At 39.7% G+C, this 23087-nt stretch overlaps 1 protein-coding gene across 1 annotated transcript; it reads left to right on the forward strand.

Annotated features, from left to right (window-relative positions):
* myo1f (myosin IF) lies at positions 1-16821 on the forward strand. The gene is made up of 28 exons (XM_023954298.2): positions 1-204; positions 4505-4633; positions 5687-5776; positions 5879-5973; positions 6074-6161; positions 6252-6341; positions 7576-7707; positions 7840-7974; positions 8218-8350; positions 8644-8840; positions 8938-9018; positions 9140-9226; positions 9354-9440; positions 9803-9970; positions 10142-10227; positions 10303-10384; positions 10453-10559; positions 10634-10732; positions 10859-11003; positions 12601-12715; positions 12792-12961; positions 13053-13198; positions 13494-13640; positions 13712-13860; positions 14020-14082; positions 14584-14791; positions 15618-15778; positions 15913-16821. The coding sequence occupies exons 1-28, from the start codon at positions 202-204 to the stop codon at positions 15987-15989; spliced, it is 3270 nt and encodes a 1089-aa protein (XP_023810066.1). The 5' UTR covers positions 1-201; the 3' UTR covers positions 15990-16821.
* The last annotated feature ends 6266 nt before the right edge of the window (positions 16822-23087 follow it).

The following is a 23087-nucleotide window of genomic DNA, read 5'->3' on the forward strand; positions in this document are numbered from 1 at the left end:
ACACTTTGTCAGGGGGAGTATGAGGAAATAGATTTTGAATGCTTTACTTGATGTCCTTTAGGCTCCTGGCTGCTGCTACTGCTGCTGCTGCTTTGTCCCCCTGTACGATGGCGGCTCTCTGAAGAGATCAGGCTGTGGATTGTAGCAGCAAACACCAACTGTGGACATTAAACACCTGAGGAGGAGAGGCTCACAGCAACCATGGTACAGTACCCCTTCACTTCTCTTTAAACAGTTTTGACTTCTCTCTTATGATGTGAGTTTGCCATCTGTTTGCTGCTGAGACCTTCACATTTTCTAGCCCTTTGGCTGTTTATTAGCACTCTGGTGCTTTCAGTGGTGACAAAAGCTTGTGATAAACTTAAATTATTGGTAGAAATTGCAATTTCAAGAGACAAATTGTTATGCAAAGGTTAGTTCTGGCAGGAATGGAACTTGATGGAACTATGTTCGTTTAGGTAAAGTAAGCTTCTTCAGAGTATCAGCACTGAGTTTCCTCTTTTTAAGGAGGTGCCGTTTCCTTTTGCAATGATGATCTTAAATCAAACACTTTGATGTTTGTTTTAATCTAAAGTTTTAAAGAAACAAATCACTCATACAAGTCAATAAATGCAACTTAAAGCACATCAGGAGGGAAAAAAACAGGAATACGTTGTTGTTGTCTTTTTATTCCAAAGTATCAACAAACCTATCGTTTATTTAAAATGTAAAGATGGACTAGCATTGTCATCTCACGCCGGTGAATGTGTTAAAAGTTACTGATGAGCATCTACAGATCTGTTTTTGGTGTGTACAAAGTTCAGGAGGTTTCACAAGAGGCAGCATTGAGGTGTGAGAAAAGGAAGTGGACTTCAGGAGAGGACGGCACTTTCTGTCACAGCACTTCCTCCTCTCGCTGAGCATGGTCCCCCACATGTCCGGGTCTTATTTGGTGAAGTTGTGAAACAGTGTCACTTCTTGTCAATGACATGCAAGCAAATTGAAGAAAAAATAAGTTGGATTTTTAACTAATTTTCCAACCAGTTTTTTTTTTTTAAATTTTCAAGAGAAAAGAGCCAGGAGCGTACCTGTTGAGAGATTTTATTGTAGGCACTCCAGATGTAAATAAGATTTTTCCTCTTTGCCATCTGTGCTGTAATTTTAGTTTTTCTCACTTACAATGTGCATATTTGTTTCTTGTTTACTTTAGCGTTTATTGAGACTGATGTGTTTTTTGTGAGCTGTTTTGCTGGAAAAAGCAGTGAACCTGCTTTTATGAAACCTGCAAAGAAACCAAAAATAATTGTTGTCTCCACCTTGAGTTCATCCCAGCTGCAAAGCCCAACATTTGCTTTTTAAAATGGCTTAAATTCCACAGAGAAGAGGGCAAAGCAGCAGAGGAAAGCAACAAATGTTCAAAAAATTTCCACTTGAGGTCAAATTCTGCCTTTGCTGAAACTGTCGAGAAATTTACATTGCGACCAGAACTTTGTTGTTCTGTATATTGCTTATTTGCATTTTCCCAACCACAAACAGAAAAGTGGAACATGCTTTTTAGTAAGAGTTGCTCTCAGATGTTAAATTATATTACATTCTTTATTCCACAGTTGACGTTTGGCCTCAGTGACAGCTTCCCAAGGAAAATGGCTTTCCTAAATGTTCATTTGTGAGCTCGATGAGTTTGTAAAAGCATTACTGACAGCACTATGAGCAGAGTACATGCAGCTATTACCAGCAACCGTTTGAGAATAATAATTTGAACAGAATATAAGTCATCAGCCTAAAAGGGTTGCAAGAAGAAAAAAAATGGGAAGAGCTTCATTGGATTACTAGACGATACATTTAAAAGCCCATCGAGATGACTGTTGTTGTGATTTTGGACTATACCAAAAAATGGATTGAATTGAAAGGCCAGACACAAGTTTGGTCACTTTTACAAACTCAGATTGTATCTTAGAAGCATTTTTAGTCGAATCGATCCAGCGTTCAGATACGTGACAATGCTGTTTCCTGTATGAGAACACACACCCAATTAGAGAACAATACTGTGATGAGGACAGAGTCTGGAAATGCAGTAGAAACCTCTGTTTTGGATACAATTCACCAAAAACATACATACAAGGCTTCAATTCAAACATTGAAAGCAAGTTTCAGGCATGAGGGAAACTGCAGCTACAACACATCAATACCCTGTGGACATAACTGCAAACCTTGAACAAACATTACTGCTCAAACCCAAAGTGCCAATTCTTGATTTAGGAGTTTTTTTGGGGCCTTTAAAAAAACAATTCTTCTGAAGCAGTCTGGTTATGTTAAAGTTAGAACTAGATTATAAAAGGATGCACTTTCTATGACGTCTGAGGCGCTTTGGTGTCAGTAGTAAAATAACGTGGACCATTTACACATCTGTGCTTGAAATTAATATCCACCACGGTCTGTGTGTCTGGTTTGGCAGTTTGTTCAGTCTTTTCAAAACAAAAACAAGACTAGTAACATAATGAAAAAAAGCTATAAAGTTCATGGGTACACGCAAATTTCCTTCTTTGCAACAAATTTATGAGTGTTCTGGGACATGTCTAGCTCATAAAATCATCAGTGATCCATCTCATATTCTGTTTTCTGACTTTGAACTATTACCATCCGGACGACGCTTCAGAGCAGCTAAATCTAAAACCAACAGATATAACGACTCGTTCGTTTCATCAGCCATAACACTGCTCAACAAACTGTAAATGGTCAAGTGTCTCAGGCTGTTATTTTTGGAGGTGTTGTCTTAATGTTTATGTTTATTCTGTTGGGTTTTTTTTTTGTTGTAGCTGTGGGCTCCTCAGCCCAAGACAAATTTCCCTCATGGGACGATAAAGTATATATTGGCGATAAAAAAAAAAAAATGTTTTTGGAATATGTAGCTGTTTATCTGAACAGATGGAAATTGTGATGGGATTGCGATCCAAAAGACTCCAAAAAGCTTTTTTTTTTGTTTTGTTTTGTCATGTCGGGTTTTGTCCAAATTTCCACTTCAGCATTTTTAGGTATTAAAGTCATTATTCACATATGTAATTGAGCTCAAAGGTTACATAAAGCCAACAATATTCAATAGTCTCTTTATTTTATTTTTTTTATAAAAAGAAGCTCACCTTTTTGTCAGAGCTTTTTTTTCTACCATATAGAATAGAGGGATTTTGTAAATAACAAAAGGGACTTGGAATTATTTTGAAAAAAACTTTGAAAGCTTTTAATGAAAATAATTCCTGATCTGGTGGAAATAGATGCTTTTTTCCTTTCTAATTTTGTTTTCTGTGTCAATACAAGGGAGCTGGTCGGTCATGCAGACCACAGCTTAACTCCTCTGGCAGCTTCATGACCTGTCAAACCTCACACATCAAGCACATGAGCAAATTTGAGGGAACAAGCAAGTGTCTTGTTTTTTTATTTTAAATTCGTAGGAACTTTAACCGCAGCTGATTTGCTTTGAAGAAAAACTTTGTTCCTGGAAAACAAAAACTGTTAACTTGATTACAAAATAATTCAAGTCATAAAAATGATTGAGAGTTGCTGTGCTTCCATCACACCTTGAGGTTTGCTTTGTCACAGATGCAATGAAACACTTTGTGGCTGGTTTCCTGGAAACCAGCTTCATATAATGGCAACCACTATGGACGATGTTTAGAATCGTCTTCGTACTGATGCTTAAAATTTGTTTTTTCTTTTTAATCAAGTGGAAACTCTTGATTCAGAGCAAACACTGAATATGGAATATGGAAGAGAGAGATAGAATTTATTCCAGACTCATGGTCCAATCAGTAAAAAGGAGTTCACAGACCCACTACATTAAAAATACACAGAGTCTAGAACACATAAGGTGGGTAACAGTATTAAGTTAATAAAAAAAAAAAAATTAAAAAGGATTAGAATGAATACCAAGATAAAAACATTATTTATAAATACCACACCATAAAAACACAAGTTACAATGACAAATAAAAAGACAGTCCCTCCAGTGTTTCCATAAATTTGACTGGAAGCCAATGGCACTAAATCTAATGTTACTTATAGCCAAGATGAGAGTATTCTCTGAATCATTTAATCTGTAAATAAACTTGAACATGAGTGAGCGCATGCAAGCCCAGAGAGTGTTAATTCTGAGAGAAACGAACAGCTCACTGGCACTTGTCCTCCTTGGCTCATTTAAAAGCACTCTTAATTCATCATTGTACGCCACCTGCAGCTTTCTCATACTGGCACTTTTATAGTTCACCCAAAGATGAGCTGTGTACAGAGGAGCACAAAATGCTTTGAATAGTGTCACCTTGACTCCTTCTGTACACCTACCAAACTTTCGAGAAAGAGTGTTACAATCAAATATGTCAAACTTTTTGAAGAAAAAACTATCAATTTCTCCAAACGTTAAAGACATTTTTGAGATAACATTAAAGTGGTGTTAAAAAAATCTTCATTGATTTAAATGTTTTCTGTGAATTAATTTTTGTACATCCTAAACCAGTTTTCTTTCCTGTTCGTTTCAGGCAAAGTACCACTGGCAGAGTCAAAATGTAAAGCAAAGCGGAGTGGACGACATGGTTCTCCTGTCCAAGATCACAGAAGATGCCATCGTGGAGAACCTCAAGAAGCGATACATGGATGACTACATCTTTGTATCCTGCCAGCAGACATTTAAACCACTTAAATTAGCAGCACACGTAACACGGTTTGGGATTTTTTCATATTGGGAATAATAGCAATAACTTCCTCCCAACCCACACAGATACTCATAGTAGAGACACGTGGTCCAGCATTCAAGCGAACATATATGGGTAAAAATACAAGAAATGTTTTCTTCCTCTTTTGCAAAAGCTGCATGACTCAATAACTCGCTTCCGTTTTCAGAGAGCAGAGCTGAACTTTAAACCTTCTTTTGCAGCTAGAATAATCCACCAGTTTGCAAAAGCAGCTGTCAGCCACTCATGTAGAACTATGAAATAATAATATACAGTGAATAGCTGTAGTAAAGTCTGAGGTAAGAGCAAGTAAATCAGCTTTTGTTGTCATTTAAGGGTGAACTTTTGGTAAGTTTGTTTGAGTAGGATGAATTTTCGCATTTTTTTTTTTTGCCAGTGATGGTTCAGAGCTGAAGGAAGGAAGTTCTGAGATCGCACCATAGTGGTGACATGACTTCAAAATTCCCCCTTCATCACCAAATGGGCAGCAAGAGGGTGGTAAATCTTCTTGACCTCAACCAACAGTGATATAAAACTTCAGCAAAACATTTAAAAAATCTCCTGCAGGAATTTTTAGATTGGAATAATACTAATTGCTAGTTTTATGTTAGTCAAATGATCAATGTTTTAACCTAGAACATTGTGCAGGTGTCTAGAAAAACTAGTATTTTACTTTAACTCATTTTCAATCTTACTTAGACATTTCCATTCATCCTTTTGTATTTTATTCCTAACAAGAATTAAAGATGACATCATCCCTAAATAAATTAACATAGCCGTATGAAAGGCAGTCAATTATCCATTTTTTGTTGTTTTGCATTTGTCACAATAGTTGGCCAACTTCTATCTGTGTGAATTTTTTATTCACCTCATTAAGGCATGATACTACAGAAAAGAAAGAAAGAAGGCCTCTCCAGAGAGAGGTTCAAACACATTAAAGGTAAAATAGATCATAAGATACTGGCTTATTTTCCCTAACAACCCGCTCAGACTTACATCGGCCCTGTGTTGATCTCAGTGAACCCATTCAAACAGATGCCCTACTTTACAGACAGGGAGATTGAACTTTACCAAGGAGCAGTGAGTAAAACGTCTTCAAACATTGTGGAGTGTGTGTGCTGCACCAGCTCCTCCCTCAACAGCAATGCCCATCATCTTTCTCTGATCTGTTCCTCACTGCAGGCCCAGTATGAGAATCCGCCTCACATCTACGCTCTGACTGATAACATGTACAGAAACATGATGATAGATGGAGAGAACCAGTGTGTAATCATCAGGTAATACCATATTTCAACATTTACCTGTTATTAGAACCCCCTTTAAATTTTTTTTTTTTCTTTGCAACGCTGCTGACCGTTTTTATTGATTCTATGTTAGCGGTGAGAGTGGTGCTGGAAAGACTGTAGCTGCAAAATACATCATGGGTTACATTTCCAAAGTATCTGGAGGTGGATCAAAAGTGCAGGTGAATGCAAGGGAAGCTTATCTGATTGTTCTATAAAACTCAGAGTGGGGTTTTTTTTGTCTTCGCTTGCTGACATTGCTTCTTTTGCAGCACGTAAAAGACATCATACTACAATCCAATCCACTGCTGGAAGCATTTGGGAATGCAAAAACAGTCCGCAACAACAACTCAAGTCGATTTGTAAGTTTAGTCCTTATTTTAACTTTTGCTAAAGATGCTATCCAAATGGAAGAAATGCTTATTTCAAAATAAAATGCAAAGAAAACAACAATGATGACAGAAATGAACACGAATGCAGTTTCATTAAACTTTGTTGTTATTTAAAATGTAATCTATGGTTACATTACATGGCTAAATGTAATAGTTTCTGCTTTTATGACAAAGTTTTAAATAAAAGCTTTGCAGTGTGCATTAGCTCTGCATCCTCAGTTCAATTTCTAATAAATATATAAAAACTATATCTGAAGTTTGTTTAGTGATGTATTTGATGGCTACTCTGTCCTGTTTTCCTGTTATTTTCAGTCTGCATTACCTACTCAACCCTTTAATGCCTATTGATGCAAATATTCATCAAACCACTTCAGCTCCAAAATGACCTTAATTTATCATCTACTTGAAAGCAAAAATATAAGTGACATTTTTTTTTTCATCGTTGGAAATAAATTTAGGTGCCATGGGGTTAAGAAAAATGTCTAAACACCAGACTAAAAAAGATTTAAAGCTTGAATTGCCAGCAATTGTTAGTCCGTGCATGTATGTTGTTACTTTTGACAGTGCACATTAAAATATCCACACAATAAAGTGTAAGTTAATGTGACTTTGACATGAATTCAGAAAAGAAAACACAAAACTGGATTTTTAGGGTCTGAAAATACTTTAACGAACCAAAAAAACTCATATAAACACTTTGCTGTGATACATTTACTTCTAAAATAAAAGGAAAAGAGACAGCACACTGCAGCAGCTGATTGCTGCAATATAGACTCAGTTTTCTTTATGTTTGTGTTTATATCTTTTAATCAAAAATAGCTAAGCTAATGAGTTTCATAATGCATCAAAGATGTGCATTGTTTGCTGCGTTTCTCATCACTCTACACTGTTTCTCTGTGGCATTCGGGGATATTAACATCTATAGACCACATCAACATGCACAGATGCAGCAACGTTGCAGTCAGACCCCATAATAGAACCACAGAAACTATGTTCATGGGTACATCAGACATTGACAAGCACTTCCTCTATTAGTCATGCCAAAAAGGTTACATTACAAGATGTTTCATATCTTAACTTGACAAAAAGACAAGAGGATATGGTCAAATATTTCATCTGTTAAGGTCTGCTCTATTACATTGATAAATTAGCAGTTTTGTTTGGTTTTCCACTTAGATTGTAAATTTTAACTTTCCATTTACAGGGGAAATACTTTGAGATTCAGTTCAGCAGAGGAGGCGAACCAGATGGTGGCAAAATTTCAAACTTCCTACTTGAAAAGTCGAGGGTGGTGAACCAGAATGAAAATGAGAGGAACTTCCACATTTACTATCAGGTCAGTAGCAGATTTAGCTCAATCAGAGAAATTTTTCTGACACAGAAATCTTAAAAAAAAAAACCTGTGAGGTACTTCATGCAGAACGATTTTAGTTTTTTTTTTTTTTCAAACTGCACTGTCATCTTCCAGATGATAGAGGGTGCTAACGCTCAGCAAAAGGAAGCCCTTGGCGTCATGACTCCAGACTATTACTACTACCTGAACCAATCCGGGACGTATAAGGTGGATGGAACCAACGACAGTAAAGACTTCCAAGAGACTTTGGTACATTATTGCAACAGTGTGCTGCTTCTGTTAAATAATATTATGTAGATCTCTTTAAAAATAATTCCAGCAGATGTTCTAGAGTGGAAAACATATAGTGAAATAGAAGCAAAGTAAGAGTATGAATTCAGATTACATAACAAATAAAAATAAAGGTGTCCAATATAGCAGTTTTATTCTGGTAGTTCTCAGATGCTTGCTTATAAATTGCTCATCTCACTGCTGGGATTACTCCTGCTTCAGGAGGCCATGCAGGTGATTGGAATCCCTGCTGACATCCAGGCTCAGGTGCTGCAGATCATTGCAGGTATTCTTCACCTGGGAAATGTCAGCTTCATAGAGGCAGGCAACTATGGGCAAGTGGAAAGCACAGACTGTGAGTGTGACACACACACTGTTACTCACCTCGAATGTGTATGTCTATCCCATTGAGGATGAGGTTAGAGCTCATCAGCACTCCCTTGGCTTCAAGCTAATTGATAGTCCTGTTTGTACTGCTTGTGTTTTTTTTTGTTGGCTCTTAATCAACGCTGAACTTTTTATTATCCTGAGTTCTTTATAGTCATTGAAAAACTGTTGCATAGTAAAAGATTTGAACTGAAAGCAGTTCTCAATATGCAGTAAAAATCATAAATGTGTTATGTTAAACTTTGTTCATGTCTGCACTAGTACTTGCCTTCCCTGCTTACCTGCTGGGCATCGACCCCAACCGGCTGCAGGACAAGCTGACCAGCCGACAGATGGATTCAAAGTGGGGAGGGAAGTCTGAGTCCATTAATGTGACTCTTAACCAGGAGCAGGCCACTTACACCCGAGACGCCTTGGCTAAAGCCCTTTATGCACGCCTCTTTGATTACCTAGTAGAGGTAGCCTTTTTTATATCAATATTTGTAGGTGCAGCTAAAACTACAAGCTCTCCTTCACTGTTTTCTTATTTTCCTTCTTACTTTCTGTCTTCTCCAGGCTATAAATAAAGCCATTCAAAAGCCACATGAAGAGTTCAGCATCGGGGTGCTTGACATTTACGGCTTTGAGATATTTAAGGTTGGTTCTCTGCAGGTTGAAAGTGCATCAAATTTAAAGGCAGATGCTACGCTTGGCACCGATCATTGTCATTTTATTCTCACATGCTCTGACAATAACTGTGTTGTATTTTTATTCACAGAAAAATGGGTTTGAGCAGTTTTGTATAAACTTTGTTAATGAGAAACTGCAGCAGATCTTTATTGAACTCACTCTGAAGGCTGAGCAGGTAAAGGCATTGATTGCACGTCTTATGAAGGAAGCATCCTTTTGTTTGTGTTTTAAAAATTTATTTAAAAATAAGTGGTAGTAGGAGAAAAATTACCCTCTGAAGTTTTGCTTCACCTTTTTGACAGGAAGAGTACGTCCAGGAAGGCATTAAATGGACCCCAATCGATTACTTCAACAACAAGATTGTGTGTGACCTTATTGAGAATAAACTGGTGAGTCTATAATACATCCTTATATAGATTAACACTTAGCCATCTAGAATAGACTCTTACTGATCAACTTATAAACCAGATACAAAAGAAGCAAAAAGATCTGTCAGTCACAAGTTTTACGTTAGAGAATGTGAGTAAATTATCTTAGCTTCAAGAAGAGTCAAGCAGTTGTTTTCATCTACAAAATAGGCAATAGAAAAAAATCTGCCATTAAGATTTTTTTCTCATATTACACTTTCTGCAAAGTTTAGTAGTTCATTCCTGTATGGTAGAATTACTGATTAATATAGGATCTATATGACCGTCTGATTTGGAGTATTTAATTGGGATATTTGTTTTGAAAAGTTGCCTCTTGCTTGCAGAATCCCCCAGGAATTATGAGTGTGCTGGATGATGTGTGTGCCACGATGCATGCCAAAGGAGAAGGTGCAGATGGCACTTTGCTGCAGAAACTGCAGGCTGCTGTGGGAACACACGAACATTTCAACAGCTGGAACTCCGGTTTTGTCGTGCATCACTACGCCGGGAAGGTTTGAACCTGAATCAGTTCAAATTTATCCACAAAAAACCTTAGCTTTTGAGTATCTTTTAACTAAGGGCAGTAAAGAGGAAGTGTTGGACAGGTGTTTTTTGGTGATAATGCAAATGCAAGGAGGGATTTTTCTGCTATCTATAATTACTTGCATGTGGTGCTGTGTCAGGTGTCATATGATATCAATGGATTCTGCGAAAGAAACAGGGACGTGCTCTTCCCTGACCTTATTGAGCTCATGCAAAGCAGTGAATTGTAAGTTTCCTTTGCCAAAATGGAGCTTAAATTTATGTCTATAAATGTGCTCAGAATTTTAACTTTCTCCCTCAGCGATTTCATCCGAAGCTTGTTTCCTGAAAATCTAAACACAGACAAAAAGGGCCGGCCGACCACAGCGAGCTCAAAGATCAAGGTCATCACAGTTTTCCTGAGTCTGGTCCTTTGCATGACATGACTTTAACTGTAACATCTTCTCTACAGAAACAAGCAAATGATTTGGTGAACACACTGATGAAGTGCACTCCTCATTATATCCGTTGTATCAAACCCAATGAGACGAAACGCCCAAAAGACTGGGAGGAGAGCAGGTCTGCATGCTCACACTTATGCATGCCATTCAAGAGACGGCAGGGAATAAAACGTCTGTCCCTTCTGTTTCCAGGGCCAGACACCAGGTTGAATATCTTGGCTTGCGAGAAAACATTCGTGTCCGAAGGGCTGGATTTGCATACCGTAGACTCTTCAATAAGTTTCTGATGAGGTGTCTCTGATAAGAAATGTTTTATATCTTTAACACATGGTGTTTGTTTAAAAGGAAAAAAAAATGTCCACACGTCTGTTTAAACATGACTTTTTGTTTTTGTCCGTTCATGGTTGGGGAACACAGGTATGCCATTCTAACAGCTGAGACATGGCCTTGCTGGAGGGGCCCAGAGCAGCAGGGGGTCCTTCATCTCCTTCGGTCTGTCAACATGGACAACGATCAATACCAGTTGGGACGCACCAAAGTCTTTGTCAAAAACCCAGAATCGGTACTGACCAGTTCTTCTGAATTAGTTTAGCATTAGATTAAGAAGTGGATTAGGAATGAGAAAAGAGGATGTAAACTAAAGAGAAAAATGGAAGAAGCAGAGGAGGGGACACTTATAAGAAAAGATGAGTTGCAAAAAAATTGCAAATTTGGGTTTGAGAAGGATTCCCAAGGACAGAATGAGGATTAGAACCTGAAGGCAGAGAACTCCAGTTCTTGAAGGCTGCTATTGTGTGCTACTGGAAATCCTGGCCCTCGCCACTGCTTATTTCCTGATCATGTACGTTCAGCCAGTCAGAAGTTGCAAAGGCAGGGGTAAAGCAGGCAACCTGAGGATATGAAGCTACAGGTGCCTCTTTTACCCCTCCATAGAAAATAAAATAATTGTAATTTTTAAAGGTAAGAGTTACTAAGTTAGCATTGATTTAATTTATATTATTTTAGTTTATACATTTTTTGTTGAAGTGCACCTAGAAGCATGACAAACTATGTAAAGGTTGACATCAAGAGGCTGTGTTCCCTCCACGCTTCCTCCAGATGCACATATTTCAAATACTGAGCAAACTTTGGTTAAAAAGTCTGATCTTTTTGATCAGTTTATTTTATGAGTTTAAAGCACATATTATGCTGCATAAAAATAGTTAGAGGAGTTGCTGAAGTATCTAAATTTGTATATTCTTTACACTTTTTCTACTGAATCATAAACCAATGAACTTGTTTTTATGTTCAGGTTGACAGCAATAGTAAGAGTATAACAAGAGAAAAGGCCATTTTTGTATTGGGTTGTCTATAGCCTTTTGTAGGAGCACATTAGCTGCACTGCCATGATCCTTTTTTGGCACAGGAAGTCTTTTACTTTAAAAGGCAGTTATTCGACCTTCTGTCAGAAATGAAAAACATTTTTACATTTTGAGAAAATGCAAGTTTGTTTTTTGTATTTCTTTTTTCATTCAAGCCAAAAAATAAATATAATGAAAACAAAGCAGTTTTAAATTTTCCTAAAGGGTAAAATAAGAGTTTGCGACTCCTACTTGGTTTTGATTTGTAAAAAACCAAATGACTCTTTTGCTGTTAAAGGGTGGAAATCCCTGGGTTAGAATGTGGTGGTTTAAAAATGTGCAAAAGAAAGACAGGATGTTTCTCAGTCCTGTTCCTCAAGACCTACAAACCTGCATGATTTAGCAGCTCATCTTCTCCCAAATGAAAGTCATCAGCTCTGCAGAGACCTGATAGTGAGTCTCTGTCTTGTTAAAGGACGGAGAAGTGAAGTACGCAGCGCTGCATCCCAATTACACATTGGATGCATTGGATAAGAGAGTGTTTCCCAAACCTGGCCAAACTGCCCTGCTTTATTTTTAATGCTACTTTACTCAAACACTCCAGAATTAGTTCATCACCAACCTCTGTAGAGACTTTATAATGACAGTCAGTAAGTAAAGCCAGCTGTATTCTAGCAGGTTTGGATAGAAAACATGCAGGACTTCTGCAGATTAACAAAACATATATGACATTTGCAATAATAATAAAAACCTAATTCAATCTGACAATGATAAAATATTGGAATTTAATTTGTTTAAATGTTTTTTGTTTGTGTTTAGCTGTTTTTACTGGAAGAGATGAGGGAGAGAAAATTTGACACTTTTGCAAGGATCATCCAAAAGGCCTGGAGAAGATTTATTGCCAGGAAGAAGTACGAGCAGATGAGAGAAGAAGGTAAAAATGGAAATTTGGACTTTCCATGTTATTCTGGGTTAAAGTCTGAAGTTTTTGGGGTTTTTGTGCCATTCAGCCTCCGACATTCTTTACAACTCCAAAGAGCGGAGGAAGAACAGCATCAACAGGAACTTCGTTGGAGATTATCTCGGACTGGAGCAGAGACCTGAGCTGCGACAGTTCCTGGCTAAAAGGGAGAGAGTCGACTTTGCAGATTCGGTCAACAAGTTTGACCGCAGGTTCAAGGTGATGAGCTCTTTTAGAGGAAGAGGCTATGTTTAGTTATTTCAAACAGAAGAAATATATCTAAAAAAAATCTTCTTGCTATTCCTTACAGTCCATCAAGAGAGATCTGATCTTGACCCCAAAGGGTATTTATCTGATCGGTAGAGAAAAAGTCAAGAAGGGACCAGAGAAAGGACAGATCAAAGAGGTGCTGAAACGAAAAATGGAGTTCGAAAGCATCAGCGGTGTCTCTCTCAGGTAACATTTTGCAATAGTAAAATATGTGGAATATCTTTGCTTTTTTTTTTTGCTTAAGCTGAATTGTTTCTTCAAAATACCAGAAAGTGGAGAAATTCTAATCTTTGAGTTCTGTGTTTAGTCTGTTTTAAAAAAGCCAATCTGGAGTAAAACCTTGTTATCAGAACCAGAATGAGTGTTTTCCGCTCTCAAAAATACATTTTTTTATTAGTAAATGCTTGTATGTTGTTCCAAAATGCTTCTCTACAAGTACACTTTTTGCTTTATTTAGTTCTTTTTTTTCTAAATTCCCTAGCACGAGACAGGATGATTTTTTCATCCTGCATGAGACTCTCTACGACAGTCTGCTGGAGTCCAACTTTAAGACCGAGTTCCTCAGTTTACTCTCTAAACGCTACGAGGAAGTGACTAAGAGAAAAATGACTATCTCCTTTGCTGACAGGTAGAAGGTTCCCAAAAGTCTGTTTCGAGAAACATATACCGGATGTTAACAAACACTTTCCTCTGTCCCAGACTGGAGTTCAGAGTGAAGAAGGAGGGCTGGGGTGGAGGAGGTTCCAGAGTGCTGGTTTTTCAGAGGGGTACAGGGAATGTGGCCCAGATCAAATCTGCAGGGAAAACCCTCACGATCACAATAGGAGACGGTCTGCCCAAATCATCCAGTAGGTTTAAAGGACGGATTAGACAATTTTGCTTTTCTTCAAAATAGAAAAACATTAAACTTTGCACAAAATTGTAGGGAAAAAATTTCCTTTTTTAAATATAATAGTTTTGTTGTGAATATTTAAAGGTTTATTGTAACCAATGTTTATTTTCACCAGAACCGACCAGGAAGTCTGCTGTTGGGTCCTATGGTGGAGGGAGAAATCATGTTCCTAGCCGAGGTAATGTACTTCCAAACATAGAGGCTTTTGTTCCCACAACTTTTTATAGTTATTAGGAAAAAAATCTTTTACTGACAGAATATACCAATGAGGATATGCTGTCTTTATTTTTTTTTTAATTTTCAGGAAATTTTCCAGAAGATGTTAAGAAATAATTTTACTACAAATTCAACAAATTATTCCTATATAAAGCCCAAAATCTTTATCTTTCATAATATCTCACATGTAAATTAAATAAAAAATTAGCCAATACGTTGAATCACTTTTCTTCTTGCAAATGTTTCAAATAATTTTGCATAGTTTTTATTATATATATATATATATATATATATATATATATATACATACAAGGACATTATGCTAAAAGATGAACATTTTTCTAAGCCTATACAGTTTTTCATCATTCCACCTTTTCTTTTATGACAAAATTAAATATGAACATATTTCCTTTTTTTCTTCTTCAGATGTTTTGGTTGTTTCACCTTTAATTTCTGCTTTTAGCTCATCAAAATGGAGCAGCCAGGGGCCACAGGGCACCTGCTCCTCAACAGTCAGAGATCACATATTCATCGCCAAACAAGCGGGGTCGACCACCCAACACCGCCCTGCCTAAACTGGGACACCAGAAGACTCCCCGAGTCCCAGCCAATAACCAGCATGACCAGGGAAACCTGGACTTCCTTAGTGTGCCTGATCAGGGCATGTCAGGGTAAGACAATCATCCAGCTCAAAAGGTGGAGCCCACAAGACGTGAAAAACAGTGCATACAAGTTCTGTAAGCTTTTTGGGCTTGCCAAGGTGAGGCTCCAGGCTCAAAACAAATGAGGGGAATAACAAGTGAAGTGATTTATGCTAAGCTGAAACCCTAATGATCCCTCCAGATGTGCTGCTGTTCTGTTTGTTAAAATAGAACAACAGAAATGGAAAGACGAGCAGCAAAACTCCAAAGAGTCAGCCCAGAATGAATAACCTATGCAGTAGAAATGTAGATAACACCTCACATCTGATAGAGAATGAGTGGGCAGCAGAAAAACAGTGCAGAGCCTCCTTGACTTACTTGACAAGTTCTGGAAGCAAGAACAAATGGAGAATTGTCATTTCTAAAAGGACAGCCTTTACTCATTGCATTCGCAGTTTTATGCCAAACTTATAAAGCCATTACCTGTTCCCTGCTCTTCAAGCAGAATCCAGTTTCAAATGCAGAGTCATTTAATGTAGCATGGATTTTTTTTAATGTAGTAAATATTAGAAGATTTAAATTATTTCTGTCAAAACAATTTGTTTTTATACCAAAAATAATCATACTAACAGTAGACACTCTTAAGAATTTCAACAACAAAAAAAACCTAATGGAACCATTGTAAATTATGAAATAAATTCAAATGTTGCTTTATTTTTTCAAGATGCCTCTTCTGGTTATTGTACCTCACAAATTTGTGTTAATTGTCATTAAGTTTATAGTTGCATTGCAGTCTGGCCATTTATTTTCAATTTTTGTTTCTTTCCTACTGCTTTTTGTTCCTCCTTATTTACAGGATGCAAAGGAAAAGGAGCATCAGCCATCGACCACCACCTGCTCCCAAACCCCAGCCGCGGCCTCAGGTTCCCCAGTGTCGAGCTTTGTATCAGTACGTCGGGCAAGACTCAGACGAGATCAGCTTTGAAGTCAACGATGTGATTGAACTCGTTAGAGAAGGTGTGTGTGGTTGAATAACCGCGTCAACTTTAAGAATACATGTATGAGTTTAACTGGTAGCAACAGAGAGGTCAAGAAAGCAATAAGCAGTTTGGATTAGTGACTTAAAGCCGAATCTTATTTGCTTTTTGCAGATCCATCTGGTTGGTGGTTTGGCAGGATTCGCGGGCGGCAGGGCATGTTCCCTGGCAACTATGTGGAAAAAATATGACCTTCACTCTTTATTTTTTTATATATGCGCTCATAGTTATGAGGTATTTGTCCATCCACAAAAAAAAGTGGTGGACCTGGCTGACATTTTGGACCCAGCCTTTCTGTGTGCGGAGAACAAAGAAGACATCATGTTCATAAAGACACAACTAAACTGAGCTGCTCAGGTGTCTTCAGTGTCAAATGATCCTGCTGTGAACGACCCCTCCGTCCCACGACACCTTCTTTTGAGCTGCTCCTGCAGTGAGCAGCATCCCTTCTTTGTGTCTACTGCATTGTTTTTTTTCCGCCTGGAGCTCTTCTCATTGTTAACGCCCACTACCACTGCTCAGTATTCTTTATAAAATCAACAGTATACAATCCTTTTTGTAAAATAATCATACTAAACATCTGAAAAAGAACAAATTAAGTTTGGTTACATGTGTACTAGGAGAATATTGCTTGAGGAAAAAAGTCTATGCCTTTTATGTCTACAAAATCGTGTTTATAGTGTCATTGTTTTTTTATGTTTCTGTTTGCTTTAATAAAAAAAACCTGTATTTTCATATTTTACCTCAGGAACCTTTGCACTAGTTTGTACAACGTTATCAATAAGTTATTGAAGGCTTGTCAAAAACTAAGCATGGGGCAATTGATTTTAATCATTTCTATTATATAGTGCCTCTATTTTTAATTTTTTTTGTGAAAATACAGATTTTCTTATCAATCAACATATGATTTTGTGCATGAATTTGATGAGGGGAGAAATAAAAATGTGTTCAGATTAGACTTTGGAATGCATCTTTCACTTTAACTTTGTAAGTTTTTGTACATTAAAAAAACGATTAAACTTTTTTTGTCTTTTTATTTAACTTGTCTGCTAAAAATTGCAGTTTTTATTGGAGCAATATTGGAGCTATCTTGACGTTGAGCCAGATGTCAGTTCAGACGAGGATAACAAAGACTTAGATAAATCTAGTAGTCTACAAATGGAGAAGCCTCTACGTCACACCTAAACATTTTTTCCAACTTCATTTTTTGTCTGCTACTGATTCACAACAGTTTGAATAAACAAATCCTTAGAAATGCACATTTAAGCTTAGTTTTCTTTATATATGTCCTCCATCATGAGAAAATTATCACAAAAAATGTTTGAAAACTAAATTTTTTATCAGACTGGATCCTTCAACTTACCCCCTTCCTCATATAACCTCATATTAGGGTGAGGGGGTGGGGGGCTTAACCTGCGATGGGCCTTGGGGGGGTTACTAGGCAGTGGCCCCCCTCCTATGGTTGCCGTATGGAGTGGGCCCCCCCTCTTTCGGTTTTATTTGCACCTTAGGCATGTAGGGCCCTTGGTAGGGGGGGTGCTTGGACATCACTGCCAGCAAGCAGCAGATGTCCTCCTAGCACCCTACCCGCCAATTTTAACCGCACCTTAGACATTTAGGGCCCCTTGGTGGGGAGGGTGAGGGGACGTCACTGTGAGTAATCAGGAGATGTCCCCTTAGTGCCCTACCCGCCAATTTTAACTGCACCGCCCTTAGTACACACACCCCTCCCCCCTCAATATATACATCCCAACATAAACACACACACATGCACACACACACCCTCTCAAACACACATACACGCACACACATTTTGCAAGGAAGGTGGGACCTAGGACCATCTGTCCCCTACCTCTTCCCTGGTGGGGGGTACGGGCCCCTTTGCAACGGCGGCCGTGTCCCCGGGGTGCCGGCTTCCTGGGCCCGGCGGTGCTCTCTCCGCGCGGTGGGGGGGTTCACATTACATCTGAGCCGGGGGTGTTCGTGTCCCTGGGGGGTGGGTTCTGGTCCCTGCTCCTGAGCGCTGGGCCCCGCCAAATTTCCAACTGTGGCCGAGCCTGGTCGGGCCATATTTACAACACCCCTTGTGGGCCCTCTTTTTTCCCCGGGGTTCCCCCTCCTGGGCGGGGGCGGCGGGCCCCTGCGTTGCTCCTCCCTGGACCAACCGTGGGCCGGGCGGATGGCTGCCTGGAGTGCGGAGCGGGTCTCCCTTGGGGGGGTCCTGGCTCGTACCTGGGGTGGGGGCGGGGGGATGCCCGGAACTCCTGGGTGGTGGTAGGGTGCTCGTCTGGGGCTGTGGGCGTCCTTCTCCGGTGGGGCCCTGCGTTGGGCGCTCCCGGCGCTGCGGGGGGGCTGCTCTCCTGGTTGGGCTGGGGCGGCGCTCTCTCTCCCTCCGTGCCTCCCTGCTCTCTGGCTCTGGGGGCCTTGCGGCGGTCCTGCTGGCCCTGGCCTGGGTGGCGGGCTTGGTCGCCCGGGCGGCGGTTGTTCCCTGCCGGTTCCCGTGTGGCGTTGGGGGGATTCCGGCTGCCGCTGCTGCTCCGGTGGGGGTCTTGGGGTGGGGATGGCTGGGCACTCTCCCTCCTTCTTGTCACCTTCCACCATCCATTTTAGAAGAACATAAACACTCACCTGAGCACAGGTGTTAGCTCACCTTTGCACTAACAGTTTGCATGATTGAATGACTGAAATATTTCACACTAGTTGGTTTTAAAGGCATAAGTATGAGTGTGAACACTATCCGTTTTGTGCACATGTCGACAGGTGGACATTTTTGCAGCTAGCAGGTGTGTTTATAACATTTGAGTGTGTGTGTGGACAGGCTCCGCCCTTATTGTACTACATTTGAACCTTACCATAATGATTAACAACCAGTAAACTTGTTGCTTTATGCTGCTTCATGGTCTTATCCCCCTTCCCCTCCTATTATCACCCTCCTACCCCCCCTCTCTCTATCGTCCCTCTCTCTTCTTCCCTTCTTTCCTTTTCCGTCCGGTCCAACACCAAAGATTTTCAAACATGATTGAAATTAATAAAGTTTGGCCTCAATTACAAAAGGGGTTTATCCAGACATACCTTTGGTTTGTCTGAAGATTAATAACCCCTCTTGTTAAAGTAAAATATGTCCAACACAAGAGGCCCTCAGCTCTCATCTGTCTGCCTAGCTGTTGGACAGGACAAGTTATAAAAAAAAAAAAAGACTGGATCCTTCAATTCAGGTGCTCCTGTAAGTGAGAGCACAAGCACACCAAATTAATATTGGGATATAATAATCAATTCAGCATTTAAAATGGTAAATGGGGTATACTTCCATGGGGTATACTTAGATAGAGCGCTTTACTACCTTCCTTGAAGGCCCAAAGCACTTTACAGTTACAGTTCCATTCACACATGCATTCACACACTGATGGCGGCTTCGCCAATCTTCCGATCAGAGGTCAACCGGCCCACCCTTTCTGTGGACAGAAAGAGAGTCAGCAGGCCCAGTGGCCATCAGACGGAAGAAATCCAAGCTGGAGAGCCAACGAAGGGCAATCAGACAATCTGGCAGACAGGAATGTTTATATGGGGCAAGGCAGAGACATTAATCTAGAAGGTTGAACTTAAAGTGTTGAGAGGCAGGAAACACAACCTTAAAGGCCACAGGTGTGTAAATCATGACATGTAGACAGCATCTACAAAAAAAAGTGAAAATATGGACTGTTCTTAACAAGTATGTGTGAGCTTTTTTTGGTTATTTTATCTGCTTCTTAGTCTCAAGCCTCTTTTTAGCCCAACAAAAAAAGTTAAACATGCATGAAGAGAGCATTGAATTTCTCCAAGTAGGAATTTACAGATGTTCTTGCAAAAAGTGATCTGTCCTTCAAAAGAAAGATTACCTCCACACTACATTTTACAAAGTTCACTATAGTTTTATGGAACAGCTAAACAATCAGGAGCCACCCCTGTTGCCACGGGAACCAGAGATGATATGGTCTTGTAAGTTACAGCCACTTCTCTGTAGTTGAAACATTTGATTAGGCCAATCTAGTGTTTAAACATTTTTCTTCGTAGAATTACATTCTGAGCCTCATTGTTTTTCTTATGTCAACCTAATGCTGAAGAAAAACATGTGTTAATGCTCTGAAAAGACTAAAGTCCTGCTTCGCAACAAGGGTTGTCATAGAATTTACAGGCTTATAAATATTTTATAGTCCATAGTCAGTGACTTTCAAACAAAGTGAAAGCCATTTGGAGTGAAAGAAAATCTGCCAAGAAGTAATGGGCCAGGTAAACCCCCACTCCGTTCATCTTTAATCTATGTTCTAAACATTTTCCAGTGGTCTTTTAATTATGATGATTCCGTTTTAAGTCAATATCAAAACACTTATGTCGTTTTCTAGGACATAGTTTCTGCAGAGCAGCAGGAGTTCGTTAGAAATTTGCCTCTAAATTGTCGTGGGAATTTTGGGACAGACCAACCCCCCCTCTTCCCATCACCTATAACTAAGCTACAGTATTTGTTTACATGCTCTCCAACTAGTTTACAGCCCTCACACCCCCAACCTAACAATACAGGTGCAACAAAAATGGCGAGCAATTTTAGAACCATCCAGCAGTACAGTTTTGAGCCAGATGTCAGCTCATACAAGAAAAACATTGATAGTCGTGTACAAGTAGACACGTCAGAATGAATCACAGCAGGAAGTTTGTGGGTGTAAGATGCTGCAAGAACATGCTAAGTTACCAAAAATACGATTTTTCATCTGAGTGGGTCTTTAAACTAAAAGAGAGGGGTCAGTGGATATCAAGGAATCCACATAGTGCGCAGAGGTGGCCAACGTTTTGCAGAATCAATCCATGCAAACCTCTAAACTCAAAAACAGTGTGTAGTCAGCTTTATGGAATGGGTTTCCATGATTGAGCAGTAGCCAATGATCAACAAGTGCCACAAAAAAGGTTGGATTCAGTGATGTGAACTCCACTAGACTCTCGAGCAGTGAGGATGTGTTCTCTGGAGTGGCACTTCAAGCTTGTTAGTTGCAGTCTAAATTTTGTATAATGACTTTGGCAGTTCCCAAAGGAACTGTCTGAATTTACTGTATTGTAAAAAATTTGTGATGGTTGGAAAATGGGCTGGTTGTGAAAGAAGGTCAGGGGTTGACCTGTATGGGTGCTGCTGGTTTTTTGGTTGAGTTGCCCCATTGCGGGTCTTAGAGAGAAGGGGCGGCATCATAAGGGGGAAAGCAGGATTTGCCATATTTTCACCCACAGACTCCCCATAAAGGCAGTTGTGACTAAGGCTTTAGGGATTATTTTCAGTAGATGGACTTGGCCCCCTGGCTCCACAAAAATAACCAAACTCTGAGCAAACCCAGATGTTATGCTCCTAACTTTGAGGGAAAAATTTGGGGATGACCCTTTTCTTTTGGGACCTGATACAAAGCAAGGTCCAGGGAGACATGGCTACGCGAGTTAGATGTGGAATGAACATGCAGTAATGTGATTTCTTGGAGGGTTAAAGCTCTGTGATCTGCTGTAATTGGATTGGCCAAATCCTTGGTTTGGTGCTGGTTTCCTGGTTGCCTTCCTGCTGAGTGTATGTCAGGCAGAATCTACACCATAAACTCTACCGAAATTCACTTCTAAGGTTGCCTGGATTTAATTTCAAATCCACTCCTAAATTTAGAAACCAAGCAACTCTGTTAACTTCTGTCTTTTACTCACATGACATTCAAATTAATTATCCTAATATATATATATATATATATATATATATATATATATATATATATATATATATATATATATATATATATATATATATATATATATATATATATATATGTGTATGAAACATCCAAGATGCATGAGTACATCATGCTCAAGGCCCCAACTGACAGTGTGCTCAGTGTATGTCTCAGGCAATGGAGAGCAGAGGATACAGTGCTGGAGGACAGATCCTCATGGGAGGACGAACCCCTACATGGGATGTACCACCGGACCATAACTGAAGTGGCTGATATCAAGACGTCCTACCAATGGCTAAAAAGGGCTGGCCTACAGGACAGCACCGAAGCGCTCATCCTGGCAGCTCAGGAACAAGCCCTGAGCACCAGAGCGATAGAGGCTCTGATCTACCACACCAGACAAGACCCAAGGTGTAGGCTGTGCAAAGAGGCGCCTGAAACAATCCAGCACATAACTGCAGGGTGTAAGATGCTGGCAGGGAAAGCATACATGGAGCGCCACAATCAAGTGGCTGGAATAATATACAGGAACGTGTGTGCAGAATATGAACTGGAAACCCCTCAGTCAAAATGGGAAACACCTCCGAAGGTGGTAGAGAATGAGAGGGCAAAGATTCTGTGGGACTTCCAGATCCAGACAGACAGGATGGTAATGGCGAACCAACCAGACATTGTAGTGGTGGATAAAGAACAGAGGAAAGCCGTTGTGGTGGATGTGGCAGTGCCAAGTGATGGGAACATCAGGAAAAAGGAACATGAGGAACTGGAGAAATACCAGGGACTCAGAGAAGAACTGGAGAAAGCCTGGAAAGTGAAGGTGACAGTGGTACCTGTGGTAATTGGAGCACTCGGGGCAGTAACCCCCAAGCTGGAGGAGTGGCTACAACAGATACCTGGAAAGACCTCAGACCTCTCAGTCCAGAAAAGCGAAGTGCTAGGAACAGCTAAGATACTGCGCAGGACCCTCAAGCTCCCAGGCCTCTGGTAGAGGACCCGAGCTTGGAGGAGAAACCACCCGGGGAGGGTGAGAGGGGCCTTTATATATATAAACAGTACTGTTTATATATATAAACAGTAGTGGGAATAACACATTTTTGATGAACTACATGTAATCTTTTAGTCAATTTCTTTCTTTTAGTTTAGTACTTTTAGGGGCAATTTTAAAAATGATCTTGATAATGAATTGCTCTCTTTAAAAATATGACTTCACATAAGTGGTGGCCAAAAAACGTTTGTTGCTTTTTAGGAAAGTAGACCTTCCTGCTCAACTACTCACCAACTGCAGCTTTAATGTAACACAGGGATCTGCAGTCTGGCTGCAGGGGCAGATGGACCGGTTGAGCTTCCTTTAGGAAGATTTGGGATTAGACAAAAGCAAGTGCAGCAGCCTATTTTAACATGTTCCTCTCCAACAAACGTCATCAAGCCAATCTCGGTTTTTTCCCCCGTCTTTTTATTTGTTGTCATTTATTTATTTTTTGGGATTGCAAACAAACGGCACTAATATGTTTGTGGAATTATAAGAGGTCTTTTGAATCAGTTTCTTTAAAAGTTATGCCCCCA

The sequence above is a fragment of the Oryzias latipes genome, chromosome 4 (assembly GCF_053564925.1).
Source record: "Oryzias latipes strain Hd-rR chromosome 4, Olatipes_Hd-rR_3.1".
NCBI lineage: Eukaryota > Metazoa > Chordata > Actinopteri > Beloniformes > Adrianichthyidae > Oryzias > Oryzias latipes.

What these genes read in the sequence shown, in the direction of transcription:
- myo1f (XM_023954298.2), top strand. An exon ending in ACAACAACTCAAGTCGATTT is followed by an intron (nt 6,342 to 7,575) that starts GTAAGTTTAGTC and finishes TTCCATTTACAG; the next exon opens with GGGAAATACTTTGAGATTCA. An exon ending in ACTATCTCCTTTGCTGACAG is followed by an intron (nt 13,641 to 13,711) that starts GTAGAAGGTTCC and finishes CCTCTGTCCCAG; the next exon opens with ACTGGAGTTCAGAGTGAAGA.